This window comes from Lupinus angustifolius, chromosome LG18 (genome assembly GCF_001865875.1).
Source record: "Lupinus angustifolius cultivar Tanjil chromosome LG18, LupAngTanjil_v1.0, whole genome shotgun sequence".
Taxonomy (NCBI): domain Eukaryota; kingdom Viridiplantae; phylum Streptophyta; class Magnoliopsida; order Fabales; family Fabaceae; genus Lupinus; species Lupinus angustifolius.
Window position 1 is genome coordinate 1,296,600 of NC_032026.1, and position 24,052 is coordinate 1,320,651.

Consider the following 24,052-nt stretch of genomic DNA (forward strand, 5'->3'; position numbering starts at 1 on the left):
TTATATATATAAGAAGAGAAGATATCCACTTATTCCAATAGAAAGTTTTTTTAAACTTACCCTATCGTAACTATCAATTTTATGGATATCTAATAATTTAGATATAATCATTAATTTAAACCATTATATTTTTCTAGAATTAATAACTGAGATGAAGAGTAAGTTTACTCTTGGAATAAATTGATACATCCACTTATAATAATTACATTCTTATCTTGAAATATAAACAACTTCTTAGAAAAAAATAAACCAATAAAATAAGAGATTTTGATGTCTTCATATCATTGGGTATTCATTGAACTCTACACATCAAACACGCGCAGTAGCTGTAGCGTGGTCCCCACCTGACACCGTCACACAATAGCAAAACCTCAAAATCCAACGGTTTCTGTAACAGATCGAGAAAAAAACAATTCAAACAGAGCCGTTGATGTGATCAACGGACAGATAATATGAACAGTATTTGAATCAACGGTAGATACGAGCTCACATTACATCATGACCATCGTATAAAAACAACACCGTATATTGAAAGAAACAAAAATGTTTTAAAATCATTACATTGGTTTCGTTCTCTGCAATTTCTCACACTCCGTTAGGGTTTCTGAGTCGCCGCTTCAACTCACTCATTTTTCTCTCCGATTCAACTGTGTTAACTCGCTGTAAGACAATCTCTTCTTTTTCATTACTGATCTATGGTTTGAATTCTTAGTTTACTTTGCTGATTTGTTTTTTATGATCAAAATCAGTTTGTGTAATTTTTTTTTTTGGTTTTAAGGTTTTGTTTATTTGAATCTGTTTTATTTTAATTGAGAGTGTTTAGAATAGTGATCAGTGAAGCACTGATTGTTTGGATGGTGTGGAAATGTTAACCCTTGAAATTAAGTGTTCTATAATGTATTTTATGAGAAGTGTGATGTAATCTTATTTGGTTTATGGTTGTGGTGCTTGTTATATGCTTATTGCATCCTTTTCTTTACGAGAAGGTTTGCTCGAATTTTGAATCAGTAGAATAGTATGGTGTTCAGTTTTGTTCTTTAGGTCATAGCTATAGTCAATGCATGATAGTATACTTTTCAGTTTCATTTGTTTTGTGGATCATAGCCATATTCAATATATAATATTGTCAAATAATATTTGACAATTTATGCACCATTTCTTTATGAATCACGACATCTGTTGCATGGTGTTTAGTTGTTTACTTTATAACGTCTTCATTTGTAATTTTCCCATTCTATGCCTTAAATCTTTGTCTTTGTATGTTATTTACTGATGGATTTGAGAGAAGTATCTCTTTTTGCTCGATTTATTTATTTAATTTTATTATGTGGTTAAGTTCTGTTGCATCCATTAATTAGCAACTTTATTGTGCACCTAGTAATTTATTCTTTTTTGCTCTCTTTATTTATTTGTCTGGTTGTGTCTGTTCCAGGTTCAGAAGATGGCTATGGAGGTGACTCATATTCTTTTAAATGCACAGGCAGTGGATGGCGCTGTAAGGAAAGAAGCTGAAGATAGCTTGAAACAGTTTCAGGAGCAGAATCTTCCAGTTTTCTTGTTTTCTCTTGCTGCTGAATTGGCGAGTGATGAAAAGCCTGCAGAGAGTCGTAAGCTAGCAGGTTTAATTCTCAAGAATGCTCTTGACGCAAAAGAACAGCACAGAAAGATAGAATTTGTTCAAAGATGGATGTCGTTGGACCCAACAGTGAGATCCCAGATTAAAGCTTTTTTGTTGAGGACCCTTTCTACCCCCTCTCTTGATGCTCGATCAACTGCATCACAAGTTATTGCGAAGGTTGCTGGTATTGAGTTGCCTCACCAGCAATGGCCTGAATTGATAGGATCCCTGTTGTCAAATCTTCCTCAGCTTCCTGCTCATGCAAAGCAGGCAACTCTCGAGACACTTGGGTACATTTGTGAAGAAGTCTCCCCTGATGTGGTAGACCAGGATCATGTAAATAAGATACTCACTGCGGTTGTCCAAGGAATGAATTCTACGGAAGAAAATGATGTCAGGTTAGCTGCCATACAAGCATTGTACAATGCATTGGGTTTTGCTCAGGCAAATTTTTCAAATGATACGGAGCGTGATTATATCATGAGAATTGTTTGCGAGTCTACTCTTTCTCCCGATGTCAAGATTCGACGAGCAGCTTTTGAGTGTCTGGTAGCCATTTCTTCAACATACTATGAAAAGTTGGCTCCTTATATCCAAGATATCTTCAATATTACTGCCAAGGCTGTGAAGGAAGACGAGGAGCCTGTCGCACTTCAGGCTATTGAATTTTGGAGTTCAATATGCGATGAAGAAATTGATATATTAGAAGAATATGAAGGTGATTTTACTGGGGAATCAGATGTTCCTTGCTTTTACTTTATTAAGCAGGCACTTTCATTTCTTGTTCCCATGCTATTGGAGACCCTGCTAAAGCAGGAAGAGGATCAAGATCAGGATGAAAGGGCTTGGAACATTGCTATGGCTGGAGGTACATGTTTGGGGTTGGTTGCACGAACTGTTGGCGATGATATTGTGCCTTTGGTTATGCCATTTATTGAAGAGAATATAAGTAAACCAGACTGGAGGCAACGGGAAGCTGCAACTTATGCCTTTGGCTCCATTCTGGAAGGTCCATCACCTGACAAACTTGTGCCACTTGTGAACATGGCATTGAATTTCATGCTCACTGCACTGGTTAATGACCCAAATAATCATGTTAAGGATACAACTGCATGGACCCTTGGAAGAATGTTTGAGTTTTTGCACGGGTCAGCAATGGATGCACCCATTATCAATCAGGCAAACTGCCAACAGATTATTACTGTGCTTCTTCAAAGCATGAAGGATGTTCCCAATGTTGCTGAGAAGGCATGTGGTGCTCTTTATTTTCTTGCCCAAGGTTTCGAGGATGCTGGGTCTGCATCCTCTCCATTGACCCCCTATTTTGAAGACATTGTTCAATCTCTTCTCGCTGTAACTCACAGAGAGGATGTTGTAGAATCACGCCTTCGGACATCAGCCTATGAAGCCTTAAATGAAGTAGTGAGGTGTTCTAATGATGAAACAGCTCCATTTGTGGTACAACTTGCTCCTGTCATCATGTTGGAGCTCCACCAGACTCTTGAGAATCATGTTGCAGCTGATGAGAGACAGAATGAGTTACAAGGCCTTCTCTGTGGTTGCTTGCAGGTCTTCATACAGAAGTTAGGTTCATCTGAGCAGACAAAATATCATCTAATGCAATATGCTGACCATATTATGAGTTTATTTTTAAGAGTGTTCGCTTCCCGAAGTGCAGCAGCTCATGAGGAGGCTATGCTTGCCATTGGAGCTTTAGCCTATGCTACTGGGTCTGATTTTGCTAAATATATGATTGAGTTCTACAAGTTTTTGGAGTCCGGCCTCCAAAACTTTGAGGACTACCAGGTTTGTGCTATCACAGTGGGTGTGGTTGGAGATGTATGCAGAGCCTTGGAGGACAAAATACTGCCTTACTGTGATGGGATAATGACCCAACTTCTGAAGGATTTGTCCAGCAATCAGTTGCATAGATCTGTTAAGCCCCCGATTTTTTCATGTTTTGGCGACATTGCTTTGGCCATTGGAGAGAACTTTGAAAAGTACTTGTTATATGCTATGCCTATGCTTCAGGGTGCTGCTGAGCTCTCTGCTAATACAGCTGGCGCCGATGATGATTTGTTAGACTACACAAATTCTTTGAGAAATGGAATCCTAGAAGCGTACTCAGGGATCTTCCAAGGGTTTAAGGGCTCTCCAAAGACCCAGCTTCTGTTGCCTTATGCTCCTCATGTACTGCAATTCTTGGATACCTTGTACACAGAGAAGGACATGTAAGTGAAACTTCATGTTTCATAATTCTGTCTGTGTATGAATTATGCTTCTAAGGTTTTGTATTTTTATTATTAACTTACCATGTCTCTTTTTCCCCAGGGATGATGGTGTGACTAAGGCAGCAATTGGTGTGCTTGGAGATTTAGCTGATACTTTGGGAGGCAATGCTGGTCCATTGATTCAGCAATCTGTTTCCAGCAAAGAGTTCCTCAAAGAATGTTTGTCATCTGATGATCATTTGGTCAAGGAATCTGCCGAATGGGCCAAGTTAGCGATCAGTCGAGCAATTTCATTTTGATCACACTGGTACATGATGTGTTTGGTTCTAGTTCTTGCATAAATCTGCATTTGTCACCTGGGGAAGGGGGGTCTCAATTGCATACCATACATGAGTCAAGGTCATCATCAGTCATCACCCATTTTTGGGAACAGGTTTTTTCAGTCCTTTGGCTGTCTGCATTTGAAGTCACAGCAACATGGAGTCTGCATTTTTCATTTTATTTTTTGTAGTTATTTTTGCTGCATTGCTATGGTGGAAGTCAGTGGGTGATGACCAATATTTCTGCTTGCTTAGCAGAAAAGATGATCGGGGAAGAAGTTCAAGGAGGGAGATATCCCATGATATCTGCAATGCCGTTTCTATCGGGCTTGCATCGGTATTGAATATTTTTATTTTTTTGGAGTCTATGGTGGTGGGTTGGGGGGATACATTATGTCATTTTCTTATATTTTTTGCCCTTTATTATTGGCTGTAGAGTGAAACAATCATCTTAGTCCATCTCATGTCGTATGCATTTTTTAAGGATTACCCATATATAGATAAGTTTTATGTCTTCAGTTTCTCAAGAAAAGTTGCCCATTTTTGGTTCTCTATCCTCTTCTTAAGTAATCCCTTTTGGTTTCTCTGATAATCAAGCCTTAGTTGTCGATTACATGGACCGAACAACAATCATAGTGATCTATTATAAATTGTCCATCCACAAAACATTAAATATCTAAACCTATGTTTTTTCCTGTCCTGGCTTCTAATGGTTTTTTTAAATCACTCAAGTTGCATTTATTGTTGATCTTAATCATCTTTTGAATAACATATTTTTTCTATTTGCCTTAGATTTTGATCCTCTAAAGTGAGAATTTATAATGATCAAATAAGAGTGTATACTTTTAGATTGTATAGTCATAATTAGGATACATATACCTTCCTCAGTTACTAGATTGTTATAAATAAGAGTGTCATATTTGGTTTCATTTGCTTCCATTAAAGTATCATATAAAACAGAACAAGAGAAGCAAACATAGCAAGAACACTGAAAAGTTCACTAATTTAAACTGTTTATTGGTTGCATTACTGAGATTTCTTCACATTACATTATTCATTCAAACCTTTTGATTATGTGACAAATGAATAACAAAATGTATCTATATGTGATAGATTCCAAATCTAGGTTTCATAATTACATGACTTGATTACTTAATGTAACTATTTAGGACAAAAATAATACAAGTTCACAAGATTCATTTTTGAGGTGTTTAGAATTATGTTTAATTTGTCCTTTTGCCAAATCCGTATTTTGATACAAGATTTAAATCGCTATAATTTAACAATTGCTTATTGCTATAATGTGATTAAAAATGTATGATTAAATTTTTATAATCTTTGGCAAATAACTATCTTCTAAAAATAAAGAAAGGTAACACAAACATTAAGCCTCTCAACCCTGTCGAGCATCCATTGGTGTCGGCCGGAAGCTGAAAGGGTAAAACTTAATGTGGACGGTAGTTGTAGTTTGCATGATCAAACGATTGAAGGAGGCGGTGATCCACAATCATAACGGTCTTTGGTTATCAGGATTCAGTGGAAACTTTGGAACTAGATCTTCTATTTTAGCTGAGCTTCTAGCCATTGATCATGGACTTGAGTTGGCTTGGAAGTTGGGTTATCGTCGGGTTACTTTGGAGAGTGACTGCCTTGAAGTAATTCATCTCATTTATGATAAGATGCAGTCACTTAGATCCTATTTCTCGAGTTCTTCATAACATTTGTGGGTTGCTTAAGAAGAATTGGGATGTTTGACTTCAACATATCTACAGAGAGCGAAATGTGATGGCGGATTACATGTGTAAACTTAGTTTAGGCCTTCATGTGGACTTGAGAATTTGGGATTCTCCACCTATAGGAATTTGGGATTCTCCACCTATAGGAGCTCTATCCATCCTCCAGATAGATCTTTCCCCTATACTTTAGTTTCTTTTTGCATTGTACTAAAAAACCATTAAGCCTCTATACATAAGTTATCATATGACGTTGTTTTTCTATGATCGGAAGTATTTGTTAATATGATCTTGATCCAAGCTTAAGATTTAAAATGTCCTATGAGGAGAGCCATTTGGGAAAGAGTTAGTGGTGTATTAATTTTGCACGGCATAACTTTTTTAACACATAAAATGTTAGAATCACCTAAAATTAAGGATAAGAAACATAAGAAATAACTTTCACAGGGGAGAGATAAATTTAATACTTTTAAGAAATTTTGAACTTGGTTTTGCAATAAATATTTTAACTTCAATCCTTATAACCGAGGTATCATAACCTTTTCTTTTTTTTTGAATAAAAATGGACGCCAATGTTGTTAAAACTATTTCATATCGGCCGATTAAATTTGTAAATTGGTGAATCAGTCCCAATACTGATATAGTACAATAATTATACCGGTCATGCATTATAGTCATACTGGTCGGTTTTCAATTGAATCGTACCGGTCATACCAAACCGTACCGGTCATGCATTATAGTCATACTGGTCGATTTTCAATTGAACCGTACCGGTCATACATTAATATTAATATATTATATATGTATATCAAATTTGGTAGATATGCGATTTAATTAGTAAACCATCAGTTAAACCGCTATACCATTATACAATACCCTAACTGGTTTGATAACCGATATGACATTAATAACACTGTTTTGCAAAAAAATAATGATTGAGAGAAATACTTTTCTGTTTAATTTGGTATGATTGGTATAGTCTATCAGTACCACATTTCTTAATTAATTGACAATGGATTGCACGATGAAAACATTTCACTATCACACAACTTGTTTTTTCCTCAAGTATTTTTGAATACATCAAACTTTTTGGAAATTCTCATTCTTAGCTTTTGTTCTAATAGTGTTGTGTGATGAAAATTGATATTACTTTGACAATATTAACTATTTGGTAAACTCTATATATTTTTTTAATTGCACAGTCTAGACCTTTGTTTTTAGTTTTGTTTGTAGACACAAAGTTCTAAATTGGGTAGAATTAATAGATATAAAAATTATCTTAACTTGTAAGTTCAGTTTAACACATTTAAATTCTAAAAAGCTAACCTTATGCACTCTTAGCATTTTTATGAATTGATGTACTAATTCTATAATTCGAGTTTCCATATTATTTCAGGACTTAAAGAATGAAAATGAGCAAGAATTTGTGTTAAGAAACCAACAATTAACTTAAAGCCATATTAGCTGACCTATGCCCAACACATGACTCGCGTCAAACACAATCACGCGAAGTGTGAATGATACGCCAAGTGCAACTTGACTAGATGAAGGGTCGAACCTAACTGGTTTGATGACAAAGACATTAATGATTAGTATAATTGAGGTACTACATTTAACTCAATTTCACATGCATATACTACTAGACATAGATATATGTTATGTGGGTTATAATTCTTCATCTTTTATGTAAAGATACTAGACATAAAACTTTACTGTATAAGCTATTAAATTGACCAAAATATTAGCTTTTAGTACTTTGAGGTCTCTTGTTGTGTAAGAATTATTGCTAACTAATTTTGTGTGATCACTCCTTGTGTATATGGATAGTGGCTAGTAAAGTTCGATTTTAACATCTAACTTCTATCAATTTTATCTAATAGTTAAATTATATTTAGTTAACAAACACCAATTAAACAATCATTTGAAAATCAACTTAGAATAGCAACTATTTGTTGAAAGGCTAGATTTCAATAAGTGCATTTGGATTCTACAACCCTTTCTATACTTGTTCGCAACACCCGTTTAATTCTTTTTAGACCAATTTGCCGGTTAGTAATTGTTACAAAATGATAAAAATGTTAAATTGACTTCTTAATTAGTAAAAAAAAGTTGATTATGGTAAATACAGAAAGAATAAGTGAAAATATGTAATTAGTTTTTTAGCTATATTTATAGAAAACTCCAAAATTGCATTATAGTGCCCATGATCTTGAATGAACCTCATTCAAAGATATATTAAATATACTTATTAAATCTCAATTAAATATTTTGTTAATCAATTTAACATCAGTATTATGAAACTGGAGAAAAATAAACCATTTTTTTTCTTCCTATTCTTGTTTGCTTAAACCAAAATGTTCAACTTGATTGAGGCAAATTGCCCATTAAATACTATCAAAAAAGTAGAAAATCATGAAGAAAAGAAGAATTTGTCCTCTCACCTTATCTTAGTCTATAAAAATGATTTGAAGTGGCTAATGAGCCATTTTCGTCAAAAGAATATAATCTTAAAAGGTAACATTATAATGTCAAATCATTAGAAATATCACCACTTTGAAATGATATGACTATATAAACTTTAGATTAAAGATACTAAACAAGAGGTTCCGCTTGATACATACGAGTGATTAGTTTCTCATATATGGAGTAATAATAATTTGGAAAAAAATGTTTGAATAATAATAAATATCTTTTTTTATGTAATCGAGCTTAACATAAAACGAACATTATGAATCAGTTCCATACTAATACGATACAACAAATAATAGTCATACAATTATATCAGTTAAAATTAAGTAGTTAACACTACTCGTGATTTTGTTTTAGTCCATTAGTCCTATGTTATTGATGTGATAATATTAACTTGAAATTCATTAGATTACATCAACATTTTCAATGGGGGATCAAAATTAAAACCGAAAAAAAGTTATAAACTAAACCAAAAATAAAATAAAATCGTAGGGACGAATTTTTTAGCTACAATATAAAAAAGTATTTAAACCATTTACTTATATATTTTTGTTGCATGGGGCTTATAAAATGTGATGTGCTCCCACCTCAATATAGTATCTTTGTAAAAAGAGCCATTGAGGAACTTAGTCCCTTCTTTATCACTGAACACTAGACACAGCATCTCATCATTCATCACCACAGAACATAATACTAAACTACTTGATTATAATTAATGTAGGAGCGTTGTTATCGGGGTATGAAAATAATGAAGAATTAAAAGTGAAACACAATGTATTGAACCAAAACTTTAATACAATAGTTCTATAAGTATTTTTCACTTATATACTTTTTCATTCCTCTCGTCATATACAATATGAGACTTCATACTTAATAAGATATTTGTGGGTGAGACTTCACCTTCAACCTCCTACATCCTAGGATCTAACTACCTTATAACTCCTATTTTTTGTTGATGGTGGAACTCGAACCCACAACCTCATGCACTCCATTCCTTATGACCACCTTCTTCATCATCAGACCACCTTATGACTCCCTTGAATAAGATATAATTATCTCATGTTCTCTCTATATCTCATACTTTTGCTAGGGGTGGCAATATGGGCTTGGCCCGACGGGCCAGCCCGTTCGGATGGCTATTTTAGTGGGCCGGGCTGAGGATTTTAGTCCAAAAATCCATATTCAGCCCGTTTTAGTAGCCCATTTTTTAGACGGGCCAAGACGTGCCGGGCCATTGTTAAAAAATAAAAAAACTAAAGTGTGTGACACTGTGCTGTGCGAGGGGCGTGACTACTGGTTTCTTCTTTAGAATTTACAAGTTTTAAGCTAAGATGTTTTGTTGTTATTGTAATATTGTAGACTTATGTTTGTGATTTTTTGTTTTAAAAGACATCTATCAAGTTTGTTGATTATTTTTTGTCTAAAAGTTTTAATTATGTACATTTTGGAGGGAAAACGGACCAGCCAGTCAACCCTGCAAAATATGGGTCGGACTGACATTTTGAGCCCTTTTAATAATACGGCCCGGCCCGGCCCACACCCCTAACTTTTGCTCTATTTCAGAAGCACAATATAATTTCAGATATATATATAGCTAGTTGCAAGTTACACACCCTAACCCTAGTGTGTATATATATATATATATATATACAACCAAAGTGAAGTGCAACTGCATGCATTTAATACACACTCCTTCACTCACATTTTCTCATTACATATTGATTCACATATCAGGTACTAGAGGTAATAACATTTGAGTTCTCTTCAGAATTCAGCTAGGAACCATGACTAGAATAGATATTGCTCATACAATATTTGGTATCATAGGTGGGTCCAAATACATCATACCAAACATGAAAGAAAATGTGGATGAACACTATTTCATCTATTTTTTTTTCACTATCTTTTATCTTTCTCATTTTATGATTTTCTCAACTTCAGGAAATATACTAGGGGTTATCTTGTTCTTGTCTCCTGTGTAAGATTCTTTTGCTCTTTATTTCCTTCTCTCATTCTAGACCATGTTTTTCCATGCATATGAACTATAAACAACAAAGATTAATTCATAAAAGTATTCAGAAGGAGCGAATAGTGAGGAATTAGTACGTTGGTATAATAGAATCACTTTTTCCAGAAGCAATCAAATAAATGAAGGGAGAATTAATAGAAAAGAGAATTTGTTAATGAAGTTCAACTAATTGTGTTTATGTCACTAAGAGCTGTTTGCGAGTTGAGATTTGGAAGGGAAGAAATAGAGGGAAAATGAACATTTGTGAGCCATGAAATACACTGGTGAAATGGCTCCAAAGTCTTCATTTCCCCTTTATCCCCATCCGAAATTCAACTTGCAAACAGACCCTAAAAACATTGAACGACTACCCAACATTTGGAGACTAACAATATATTGAGGAGTCATAAGGTGGTCTGATAATTAGGATGAAATGGTAAAAAAAATAAAGTGAAAAAAGTTGTGAGTTTGAATCTCAACAACTACAAAATACTAATATATTAACATTTACCTAGAAAAAAAAAAATACAAATAGTGGGTAATATGAGACTTTATACTATAACAAAGAACTTGACTTCAATATATAAAATTGATTTATCTCCTCCATTACAATAGTGGGTAATACGAGACTTTATACTATAGAAAATTTCATGCATCCCCTAGAGAATTTTTTGATCTCATGCCCTTAATAGCATGTTTGTGCCTTCTCTAAATTGAATTATACAGACCAACTTTTGTGGCAATATGTAAGAAAGGATCAGTGGAGCAATACTCAGTAGCACCATACCTAGCAACACTTATGAGCTGCATGGTTGGTGTCCTCTATGGTCTGCCTTTGGTGCATCCACACAGACTTCTGGTTGCAACAATTGCTGCATCAGGATGCATCCTTCAGACCATCTATGTCACAATCTTCTTCATCTTCTCTGACCGGATCAAGAGGCTTAAGGTCATCATGTGGCTCTTGTTCGAACTCATTTTCATCACCATTCTCATCATTGTTACATTAATAGGAGTGCATAACCTTAAGACACGCTCTGAAATTGTTGGAACAATATCTGTTGCCTTAACCATTATGATGTATGCTTCACCATTGGCTATCATGGTTAGTTATTATCACTCTCTCACTAAACTTATATGCTCACATAATCAAACTTTACTTAATATCAGTATTTTAAATTGTAGTTATGGTTACGATTATAGTTACTATGATTGTGGTTATTCTAACCATCGAAATGTGGATTGCAGTCGTTGTCATGCGAATTATTTTGTCATCTTACAACACCCCAACTTTGACATGGAATGCTATGAATCACTAAGCTTATCAACCTTTAAGCTTAAGCCTTAAATAATATCCCATGTAGTATTATTGATGATAGAGAGAATAGATTGTTATTCATTCAATTTTATGTATTTATGAATGATTAATATGTTTGCAGAAAATGGTAGTGAAGACCAAAAGCGTTGAGTACATGCCATTGTTCATCTCTCTCGCTTCCTTTGGAAACAGTGTGGCTTGGACCACTTATGCTCTCATCAGTTTTGACCCATTTCTGACTGTAAATACAAATTTAATTTTGATACTCTCTTTGGTTCTATGCTATAATCATATATGCTCAAAATGACAAAAAAACAAAGTGTAGGGGTGAGTAGGAGCTACGGGTTAAGGATTGTCCCTTATAGGCTTGTCCCTTATTCGATTTTGAATGTTGACTGGGTTATTTTTTTGAACCCAGACTCAGTCTTAGACCTGAAGCTAACTCGATCCTAAATATTAATTGAGTTAGTCTTTAAACACGAACTTATACCCGATTAAATATAATGCATACTCATTTTAGATAAAAAAATTTCAATATTATTTATTATTATGAATATGCCATTTGACATATAAAATGATATATGTATATATATTGTTAATCATATATATGATAAAAATTAGAGCATCAATGATAATTTTGACAAAAAATATGTCATAATTCTGTGCACATTTGAACAGAGACACATAGAGATATGATCAGTTAGTGATCATTGGATGGGTCGGATCAGGTCATGTTTGATTCTTATTCGGACCCTAAATACTGACCGGGTCTAATTTTTGAATCCAAACCCAAATCTGATGAGACCCAACCATATTCAAGACTGGACCATACCGAGTGAGCGGGTAGAACTAGGTAATCGAGTAGGACCGGGTCCTAATAATGAATAATCTATTGTTATATTGTGCTATAAAATGTGGTTAATTGTCAGATATCAAATGGTGCTGGGACATTGTTGGGAGTGGCACAACTGATTCTATATGCAATCTATTACAATTCGACAAAGCAACAAATAGTGTCAAGGGAAGGCAACATGGAGATGAATCTATCCCAGGTGGTGGTTGATAATGTCTGCCAAGAAACCAAGCCAAATAAATGATCATGATGGACTTGTTTACCCTTCCATCTCATGATTATTATCGAACTCTTATTACGCCTCGTAGAAGTTTATGAATGATAAAGATTAGTTCAACTTAAGTATGAGCTAGTCCAAATAATTTATTATTTAAGCAGAAATTGTTATAAACGATAAGATGACAACTTAAATAAAATGAAAGTAACTTAATCCTAGATAAAATTATTCTTTTATTAATCTAAGTATATCTAACACCCCTATTCACCTAACTGAAAATCGGGCGCGACAACTATTCGGTTACATGACTCCCCTTTTGTTTGACTTTCCTTTTCTAGTAGCATGTTTATAATTGCTTGAAGCAATGTTTGTAGTTCATTAACATGTAAACATCTTCTTAATCACAAAGAGCACATGCAATTACCAACAAATTGATTCTATGCATAATTACAATAATAGGTTAATCATAAGTCATAACATAAGCTCTCACTTCCCATTTGCTTCAACAAGCTATCAAGTTTTATAAGGTATTTATCCTCATAATGTCTTGCTAGTGCTATTTATTTAAGCCATAAGTCAAGACTCTAATTATTAATTTATTATTTTTTTGTACTACCAAAAGTATTTCCTCACCTTTTTGGATAAGAAATTAATCTCATTTGGGATGTGTGATTGCCCATCCCAGCAAATGTCACTCTCAAGAATCGAACCATTCACATTTTGGTCATTTTATAAATCTAGCAAAGTCTTACATCACTAGACCAACACCTTATTAGTAATCTTTAATTCATTACGGCCAAAATTCTCTTTTGGTTTGTCCCTTTGTGTTACATATTATATAGAATGTAAAATCTGTACTGATAGTATTCTCTTTAATTTATCGTTAATTTGTATCACTTTTAAACTCTTACACCGTCGATACATTCATCTTTTTTCTCTATTAATATAACTTCCTTTTGCTTTTTATTATCTTCTTTCCTGGTTCCAAAACTCGTGGTTTGATTGAATTAGAGGCTACCAAAGGTTAATTATATAATGGTATTTCAGTTTTTGTAGATTTTCCATTTTAAACTTTGGTGTCTGGAATATTGGAAGGTTCTTATGTTTATACCATCACACTATTTTCCTTTCAAAATTTCCTTATTGTTACCGAGACTACGTGGAATCATAATTTAAGTTATAGGCATTTAAATTGATGAGATTGAGAAAGTTTAGCTTGGTCCAAATTTCCTTAGATATTATCATGAGACATTTACTAGAAATCATAATTAAGTTAGAACTCCTTAACAATGAACATTATAGGTATATAAATTATAGAGTTAGAGTAAAAAACTAAATTTTACATTATATATTTTGAATTAAATAATATTAGCATAAATTATTATCATATTCTTCCTTTAAGCAAAAATCTATTATTACTTAAAGCAAATTGTAAAAAGGTATAAGTTTTAAAATCATACAAAAGACTACCCAAATTAAAGTGGCAGTAAACATATTCTGAATTAATGTTTATTAATATCGTATCAGAAATTAAATTAATTATAAGATTCGTATAGTAATTATAGTTTAGTCAATCATTAAATTAGATATCAGTTAAATTATATATATTATGAGGAGGGATTCGTTTATTGAGTTATACAAATTACATTCAATCTGAGTCATTCATTTTCTGAAATTCAACAGACTAGATGGGTGAGTGAAATAAATAATGACAAAAAAAAGTAATGACAAAAAAAAAAATCTTAAATAACTTTTAAGTTTCACACATCTGGTCTGTTAGATTTCAAAAAATAAATGATAAATATAAATATAATATTTATAATATATAACTCCACTATTACAAAACTCATATTAAATTATCATATTAACTAACAAGGTGTTGGTCTATGATGTAAGATTCTGCTAGATCTTTAGGATAATCAAAAGATTAAGAGTTCGATTTCTGATAGTGACACTTGTTGAAATAGACAATCATACACTCCAAAAGAGATTAATTCTGTACCCAAAAGGTGAAATAATATCATTGGTATTATAAAAAAAAATTATCATCTTAAAACAACTTTGGTTTAAATGTTGTTTTGGAATGATTTGGAATAAGGTATAACTATGGTCCAAACTGAATCCAAATATAAATGAGTCATAATGAGCTTTGGTGGGATGAGTTAGGAATAACTCTTTTTGTGAGGTGTAAGTGTATTATATTACTTTTTCCAACTTTTGATTTGAATGCATATCTAAAGAATTTCTCTACATATTATATAGCCTTCTATGCATCACAAGAGCATTACAACTTGTGTATAATTAAAATGATAGAGCATCAACATTGTTTGTACCCACTGAGACAGTGAGTGAGGTAAGAATCTGATGTGATGGTGCAGTTTGAGATCTGATCCCAAACCCACTTTGAGTGAAAGACCTTAATTGCTTCACATTCCACCACCAATAGTGCATATTATTTGACAACGATTTGTTATCTTAAACTATGTTTCGTACTAATAATATTAAAAGAAGAACAAAAAAATAATTAATATTTAATTTTTAATCAATATGACATATTTTTATTAGTCCGATACATAATTTAAGATACAGTTTAGAACAACAAATCATCGTCAAACATTATTAATCCCATGTACCATGCAACTACAAGCACAAGTTTCTTATGTTTTTCTTTCTTCACTTTATTGTTATTCCCAACAGTAAGAGTGAAAAAGCTTGTGGATCAAAACATTTATTGTTATTCCCATTCATAGATACTACTTGGACTTTTTTAATTTCAATTAAATCATGATTTTATTTACTTTATTTTTGTGGTAAATTTCACATATGTAACATGAAATATAGGAAAAAGATGATGTACCGATTGTGTATAAATTTTTACACCGGCAAATACTATATAGCATTATAGTAAAAAAATATAGTGCCAAATAAACTTTCCATATTAACAAATATTTCTTTTTATGTGAGTGGGCTTGACATAAAAAAAATCATGATATAACATCACCATTGGAGGAGCAAGGAACAACTGTGTTAGAAAGTATGAATTCATAGTTAATGAAAAGTTATTGTAGCTTTGTTTATTCCCTTTTAAGTTAAGTGGGTTATAATGTAACTATTTTAATTTTTTCCCAATAAAGTGTATTTTTTATCGGATGGTTGATCTAGACATAAAAATAAGATTATTGTTTATGTTAGAGGTTACAACTTTAAATCTAAAGACATTTTTTCCACAAATACAATCATATGATAATAAGTAAGATTCTCATACAAAACACCACATTTTTTAGAAATTATTTTTTCCAGTCTTCAATCAAGTATCCCACTATAAGATTTTTTTGTTGGTATTATCAAGGATATCTCCTCATTATATCCTTCATCTATGTCACTTTTGTTACATAGATAAAATTTGATAAGTCAACAACTTGCCTAAGTTTTCATTTTTACAATATCATGAACATTTCTTAATTAATTCTTAAAAAGTTTTGCTAACCTTTGTTGGGTTTATTCAAATGTGAAGTCCCACATGGGATATGTAGGGAGGAGTGAAAGAGTTTATAAGAAGGAAAGACCCATGAAACTAATGCCTTAAGATTTTGGTTCAAGATGTGTTGTCTCACTTATGACTCTTCCCATACCCATGTAACAATGAAACTCCCCGGTTGGTCCAACAACCTTCATCACTCATATAGTTCAAATGTGAAGTTTATCACTAGCATGATGATAGTGACGCAGAAATGCAATCAGAAAATGTTTAGGGCAAGTGGGGCTTAAAATATAATGCATTGGGTCCATATATTTGTGGAGGATCATAGTTATGTTCCATCATTTAGAAAAGATAGAATATGTTACTATAGTGCCACACTATCATCATAAAATGAAAGATATTACAACTAATCAACTATGTCTATGTTAGTAAAGTAACAATTTATAAATAATATTGTGCCTACTACAATTATATTAAACATGTCTCAGGTTTTGATTAATTATATATACCTAGTAGACAAGTTACTATAAAAACCTACCCATAGCATATACAAGAGAATTCTGAAATATTCCACGAGGAATAGTTTTTCTTTTTTCTTCCTCCAATGTGGTTGAAGAAGAGTGACTAAAATAAATATTTAATGTGTAAAATTTTGCGTTTTTATTTACATTTTCTATTAAAATAATGGATTAATTCTTATATTATTTTACACAATTTTTTTACTTCCAAATATTTTTAATGATTCAAATAAATATTCCAAGTAGAGTAATAAGAAAATTTATTATAGTTTTTTTAATAAACATGGAAGATATAATAGATAATAAAGTAAATCTTGCTATTTTAGTATGAAATATTAGAGTACCTACTAATATAATTCTACAACCAAAATATAAGTAAATAGGGAAACACAGTCACAAGAGAAATGCTAGCTTTTATACTAATAATTTGCAGTTTACCATTCATCATTTATGTACTAAACATTATTAATTTTTAAATAAGTCACAAATAAATAGTGGATAAGAGTTTAACACTATTTAATAATTTTAGTTTTTATAAATTGTGGACTTTTAATTAGATGATAAATTTACACATTTATTGAGTTTTTTATGTCATTTGGAAAACAGGTCAGCATCACTGATTCCAATATTTTGGTTCAAGATGTGTTGTCTCACTTATGACTCTTCCCATACCCATGTAACAATGAAACTCCCCGGTTGGTCCAACAACCTTCATCACTCATATAGTTCAAATGTGAAGTTTATCACTAGCATGATGATAGTGACGCAGAAATGCAATCAGAAAATGTTTAGGGCAAGTGGGGCTTAAAATATAATGCATTGGGTCCATATATTTGTGGAGGATCATAGTTATGTTCCATCATTTAGAAAAGATAGAATATGTTACTATAGTGCCACACTATCATCATAAAATGAAAGATATTACAACTAATCAACTATGTCTATGTTAGTAAAGTAACAATTTATAAATAATATTGTGCCTACTACAATTATATTAAACATGTCTCAGGTTTTGATTAATTATATATACCTAGTAGACAAGTTACTATAAAAACCTACCCATAGCATATACAAGAGAATTCTGAAATATTCCACGAGGAATAGTTTTTCTTTTTTCTTCCTCCAATGTGGTTGAAGAAGAGTGACTAAAATAAATATTTAATGTGTAAAATTTTGCGTTTTTATTTACATTTTCTATTAAAATAATGGATTAATTCTTATATTATTTTACACAATTTTTTTACTTCCAAATATTTTTAATGATTCAAATAAATATTCCAAGTAGAGTAATAAGAAAATTTATTATAGTTTTTTTAATAAACATGGAAGATATAATAGATAATAAAGTAAATCTTGCTATTTTAGTATGAAATATTAGAGTACCTACTAATATAATTCTACAACCAAAATATAAGTAAATAGGGAAACACAGTCACAAGAGAAATGCTAGCTTTTATACTAATAATTTGCAGTTTACCATTCATCATTTATGTACTAAACATTATTAATTTTTAAATAAGTCACAAATAAATAGTGGATAAGAGTTTAACACTATTTAATAATTTTAGTTTTTATAAATTGTGGACTTTTAATTAGATGATAAATTTACACATTTATTGAGTTTTTTATGTCATTTGGAAAACAGGTCAGCATCACTGATTCCAATATATATATATATACTCTAATATTTAATTATTTCCTTTCTTTCCTCAGGGTCTATATGTTGTTCAATTGCTTCATTTTTATTTTTCTTAAGCATGCAGTGCTTATAGAATAATTCAATTAAATTTGTGATTTACGTGAAAATCAAAACTAGTTTTCCAAAACTAAATTTGATAAATGATTTTTTAGTTCATAAAGTTAAAAAGTGTAAATGAGAGTTAACCAATTATATTAGTTTGGCCGGTTCAAAATATAGATTTTACCTAAAGTCCTAGAATTTGGTTCTTTTGAACCATATTTATCCATCAAAAACATAATTTTATTCGACCCGGATTAGGACCCTATCAAATAGTAAAGTTCTCTCTACCAACTATATTAAAGTATATAAACTTATAAATATTAAAAAAAAAACAATTTAAATATTTGATACTTATCTATCTCCCCCTTTTTCACTAAGTCCACCAGAATATTTTTTTGACGTCTCTCTCTTCCACTCAAATACTCAAATATAGAAATGACAAAAGAAATCGGATTCTCTAAGAATAGAAACCACCATCATGCCACTAAATAATCATTAAGTAGTGTATGCTTACTAAAGCTATTGTCACCTATCATATGGTCCCATGAACAATTTCAACTCCCTCCGTCTATTCTTATTCAACACAAGAGTTCCGCCGATTTTATTATGAGTGTAATATCTATGTACTGATCGTATAAAGATTTATACACAATTAATATATTATCCACCATTTTTTTGTATTAGTTCTATTTAAGAAAATGGTTAAAAATAAATGTCGAATAATGCACTGACAACATAAAAAACGTTTACAATGTTCATGTATAGATAATTTTCTCTTCAATTATATATGTTCCTAGCATTTGTATTTGTATTGCATAATATGAATGAAGTGGCTAGAAATTTATGAATTATAATTACCAAGGGGCTCTAATGGGTGTTTCACAATCTCCAAATCCATCTCCTTCACATCTATATCCACAAGAAATTCAGCTTAAACTTTATCAAGCTTTCATATTCTCAATTCCTATACTCTTTACTATTATTCTAATTCTCTTGTTTTACTTGTTCTATCTCAAGAGAAGAGCTTCCTCTCTCATACACCCTCCACTACACATAATTACTAGGAGTTCTAATCCTCAAACTACATATTCATATCCTTCTTCAGTGAGTAAGATTTGACCCCCCATCCTATCTTGTTCTTGCATGTAATATCAACTCACCATGATTGAAAAAACTCGATTTAGATGTTTAGTTTAACTATTTTTTTGTATAACCAATGATATCTTTTCGTGCTATGAGTAAGAAAATAATTCTTTTTGGGGTGTGTAATTGATTCTTCCAACAAATGTTGCTCGCAGAAATCGAACCTTAACCTTTTGGTCCACATAAAAGGTTAATTTATGTTGTTTTTTTTATGTTGACTAAACTAATGTTCACTTGTTTGTTGTTAATTTACCATACAGCCTTATCGTTTAGATCATCTCACGGTACAAGTTTTGGACAAACTTCCAAGAGTTTTATTTGATGAAGATTTGAGAGCAAGGGATTCAGTGTAAGTGTTTGTGTTTTTCTTTTGCTGATTTTATTTTAGTAGAATATTCGATTCCCACAATTTTTTGAATCTTTAAGGACAACCATTATTTTGTAAGTGATATTGGAAAATGAAGTAAAAGATGTGAAGAATATATGAACAACGACTTTCTGTAAGGAATCAAGAATAGAAACATTGTCATGCATTCTTGTAAATTTTTGGAAAATCAAAATAAACAAGGGAGCATGTTTTCAATATTTTGTCTAAAAGATTAATCAATTATTTCATTGATTACTCAATCACAAACACTAATATGAAATTTCCAAATTTGTTATTGGCTATCATAAATTTAAGTTGATAGAACAATTTTAGTAAATTTCTATAGGAAAAAAAGAAGTATTAACAAATGATGTAGTATATTGATGCATCTAATTACTTGAAAGTCTAAAAGTTAATGTTTCAAATGTAGGGCGATACTATTCACATTTTAATTAACATATCCATGCTCAATTCTATTCAATCAGGTTAATAGACAAATTGAAATTTCAATACCCTACATTTCAATGCAAGTTAACAACCTAATACTATACCTAGAAAAATGCATGGTTGAAATGAAACTTTGTTAATTTTAATTTATTTTTTTTGTAAACAGATGTTGTGTTTGTCTAGGAGAATTTGAGCTGAAAGAAGAGGTGTTACAAATTCCTTATTGCAAACATGTGTTTCACATAGAATGCATACATAATTGGCTTCAATCAAACACAACATGTCCACTATGTAGATGTTTTATTATCCCCACCACTATTACTACTAAGTTCCTTACTCCACCACCATCTATTTTATTAGACCCACCACAACAAAGTGGTGTTGTTTCAACCTCTCCTTCACATATCATATCATTGCCTCCTCAACTACAAGATGAAGCAAGTGTTTCCTCAAATTATAATACCCATATTTCAAGGGAATGATGTACTTTGGCCATATAGTTACCCTATGTTTTTTTGGACATGGGAGTAAACTCTTAGGGCCCATTTGCGAGGTGGGATTTGCGAGGTGGGATTCAGAGTCATGAAAAAAATACATTTGTGAGATGACTTTATATCATTTCATTTCTCTTCAAAACTCAACTCGCAAATAGTCCCTCAAGATATCAAGAGTAAAGAAAATAGTGTTCATGATAGAACATTGATGGTATAAGAGTTTTTTACAATGTCATTGTATTATCAATTATTCATATGTTAAATATCATTTATACATATGGGTAGTGGATGATATACTTAATGTGTAAAAAACTCTTACATTATCAGTCCATACATATTTTTTTTCATATATTAAACTCTTAGCTCTCTAAACAATTAAGTTGGAGACTTTTCAAGGCAGCTTAATTTTTTATAATGCAAAGTTATTTGTATTATAAAAAAAACAAAATTGTTCCCAAATTGTGAAGAATAGTTGTTCACTAAACATTTTAAGATATATTAATATAGGTGATGTTATAACTTGTAAATGCTAATGTTTGTTGCAATTGGCCTAATAGCTTATAATCTCTTGTGAAAATAATATAGCTTTAGCACTTCTATTTCTACATTGGAATATTTCGCCACTTTTGTGGGATATATAAAACATAGTTTCTATAGTCATGAAATTATTGATTCGCTTATGCACATTAAAGGTACAAAAAAGATGGACTTGCATAAAATTAAAATGACCCATATTAAAAATGGTAACTACACATTTTCCATCACTAATGGGACAATTATATACCTTGTAATTCAATATTTTCTTAAGCGAATGGCCTTGAAAATTAACAAATGAAAGAGTTAAAATCTTCATAAGATCAAATTAACAGAAAAAGAGGTAAACCGTTATGAGATAGTTTGAGCTACTAGTGAACTCCACTTAGTTAGTACTATAAAATTAAATCAATAGTAAATGTAAATTTCCAAACATAGGGATGGGATAAACCAAATGATAATTGATTACCTATTAATTACTTTGGAATTGAAAGTAAATTGAAAAGGGATTGAGCAAATTAGATTTTAGAATGAAAGAAAGAGAGATTCATTAAGAATTGGAAGGGAGTAGATTAAAAGAAAGAAATTTATGTGAATAGATTAAAGATATAATGCAGAGGCTAATTCAATTCTCAGAAGAAAAAGTAAATTAAGAAAAAATATAGACAAAATCATTAAGAACATATTTAAAAATCAATTTTTATCGGTAAATATTATCTATGATAAAACAATTAATGATAGAATATTATATCGTTCTTCAATTTATGTAGTCGATCTCAACTAGTAAATTACATATTTTATTGTCACTATGGTTTCTACCCATTTCTATATTAGATAAAGCTCTTCTAAGTTAGCTCCTTCCACTAAAGACTATATCTTCAAGAATTTGTCACCACCAAACAAGCGATAAGCATAAGAGCAAATGAGTTAGTGCATCAAATATAAAAATCATTCCAATAAAGCAAGATGATGAAGTGCATACTAATGAGTTGTGTCAAAATATATTTTGTATGGTAAATTCTCACTAAAGTAGTAACTACAATTTAAATCTAGACATGTAAAGTAAAACATGATGACAAAATTATCAACCATTCATAACTCATCTAAATAAAAAAAATTAAATTCATTTAAATTTATCCATTAAAGCTATTGAATTTAAATAAATAGAATCCAATGAATAACTTTAGTAATGGATAAATTTGAATTCATCCATTCTATCTAATGGATATCCATGAATATATTCATTTGGATGTATATCCTATCCACCCAAAAACAAAAATTTTAAAATGACTTTCTTTGCTTTTCAATTTTATTTAATATTTAAGTAAATTCATCAATAATTCTCACTCTCACTTTTAATATTTTATTAAATTGATATCAATTATAGGACATGTGTATGTAGTTAATATTAAAAGTTTATTTTTAAGCACATAACACACATATGTATGAGAAAAAATGTATGCACTAATACATTGTAAGTGCATCATCCACTATTTATATTTAGTCATCATTGTCTCTTCAAAAAAAGTAATTCAAATGAATGGTGGATGATATGGTGATTATATGTAAATTTTATCACTAGCAATGCATACTAATCATGTATGAGTTTTATACATTGTTACTACATCATCCATTATTTATATTTAATTATCATTGACTCTTAAAAAAAATAATCAAAATGAATGGTATATGATGTGATGATTATGTATTAATATTTACATTAACAATGTGTAGATATTACATTCTATAAGTATCTATTAAAAACTTTATATATAGAATCTTAAACGTCACATGCATGTAGAATATCATAAAAAATACTTTTTTTAAAAGTAAAAAAAAAAACATTTTTTTTAAAATGATTTTTTAAAGTGTTTTTAAAAATGTTTTTTTAACATGTGATTTAAAAAAATATCCGATTGAGATAGAATTTTTTTAAAATAGTTATTTTCATCAATAATATTTTTGTTTCAATAAAATAAATCAATTGGAATGAATATTCACTTATCCAGATCCATGAAAATTGAGTTATGGATGAATTAAAATTCATTTATTAAGTTTATATATAAATGGATTAGATAATTTAAAATATAGTTTAAATGAATTTATATGGGTTGATTGACTTTTCATCCATTCATTAACATCCAAATTCATCCATTTACCATGCCACACTTAAAAACACCCACATATGTGGATTTGAAACTATTGTAAAACACACCAATACTTTAAGATTAGTGCATGCTCTCTCTTCTTATTCTTTTGTTCTGAATTTGAGAGGAATATTTGAATGTTTGATAGATACTTGAGTGACAATGATATTGAGTGTGCTTAGATTTTGGGAAAGAGTGAAACACTAAGTGAACTTGTAATTTTTTTTATCATAATATATTCTCGTTGCTCTTCAGGCATGAATGTAGGCAAATTGCTAAACTACGTTAATTTTTTGGTGTCATTTTTCTCTATTATCTTTTCACTATGGGACTTCCATTGCAACATAACAATATAAGATAATTTTATATTGCTACTACATCATCAACCATTCACACATTATCATCATTGATTT

General features: G+C 31.1%; 3 protein-coding genes across 3 annotated transcripts; all 3 read left to right on the forward strand.

Moving 5' to 3' along the window:
* LOC109333002 (importin subunit beta-1-like) lies at positions 527–4,755 on the forward strand. Its single transcript, XM_019568217.1, has 3 exons — positions 527–662; positions 1,433–3,849; positions 3,950–4,755. The coding sequence occupies exons 2-3, from the start codon at positions 1,442–1,444 to the stop codon at positions 4,146–4,148; spliced, it is 2,607 nt and encodes an 868-aa protein (XP_019423762.1). The 5' UTR covers positions 527–662; positions 1,433–1,441; the 3' UTR covers positions 4,149–4,755.
* On the forward strand, positions 10,014–12,806 carry LOC109332658 (bidirectional sugar transporter SWEET4-like). Its single transcript, XM_019567673.1, has 5 exons — positions 10,014–10,198; positions 10,313–10,349; positions 11,106–11,484; positions 11,819–11,938; positions 12,627–12,806. The coding sequence occupies exons 1-5, from the start codon at positions 10,156–10,158 to the stop codon at positions 12,792–12,794; spliced, it is 747 nt and encodes a 248-aa protein (XP_019423218.1). The 5' UTR covers positions 10,014–10,155; the 3' UTR covers positions 12,795–12,806.
* On the forward strand, positions 19,290–21,481 carry LOC109333386 (probable E3 ubiquitin-protein ligase RHA4A). The gene is made up of 3 exons (XM_019568859.1): positions 19,290–19,611; positions 19,911–19,999; positions 20,631–21,481. Exons 1-3 carry the CDS (start codon positions 19,351–19,353, stop codon positions 20,944–20,946), a joined length of 666 nt encoding a protein of 221 aa, XP_019424404.1. The 5' UTR covers positions 19,290–19,350; the 3' UTR covers positions 20,947–21,481.

Excerpts from the sequence above, each read along its gene's own strand:
- LOC109333002 (XM_019568217.1), top strand. The coding sequence starts at position 1,442 with ATGGCTATGGAGGTGACTCATATTCTTTTAAATGCACAGGCAGTGGAT. Across the intron at positions 3,850-3,949 it reads TTGTACACAGAGAAGGACAT|GGATGATGGTGTGACTAAGG; the intron begins GTAAGTGAAACT and ends CTTTTTCCCCAG.
- LOC109333386 (XM_019568859.1), top strand. The coding sequence starts at position 19,351 with ATGAATTATAATTACCAAGGGGCTCTAATGGGTGTTTCACAATCTCCA. Across the intron at positions 19,612-19,910 it reads CATATTCATATCCTTCTTCA|CCTTATCGTTTAGATCATCT; the intron begins GTGAGTAAGATT and ends TTTACCATACAG. Across the intron at positions 20,000-20,630 it reads TTGAGAGCAAGGGATTCAGT|ATGTTGTGTTTGTCTAGGAG; the intron begins GTAAGTGTTTGT and ends TTTTGTAAACAG.
- LOC109332658 (XM_019567673.1), top strand. The coding sequence starts at position 10,156 with ATGACTAGAATAGATATTGCTCATACAATATTTGGTATCATAG. Across the intron at positions 10,199-10,312 it reads TACAATATTTGGTATCATAG|GAAATATACTAGGGGTTATC; the intron begins GTGGGTCCAAAT and ends TCTCAACTTCAG. Across the intron at positions 11,485-11,818 it reads CTTCACCATTGGCTATCATG|AAAATGGTAGTGAAGACCAA; the intron begins GTTAGTTATTAT and ends ATATGTTTGCAG.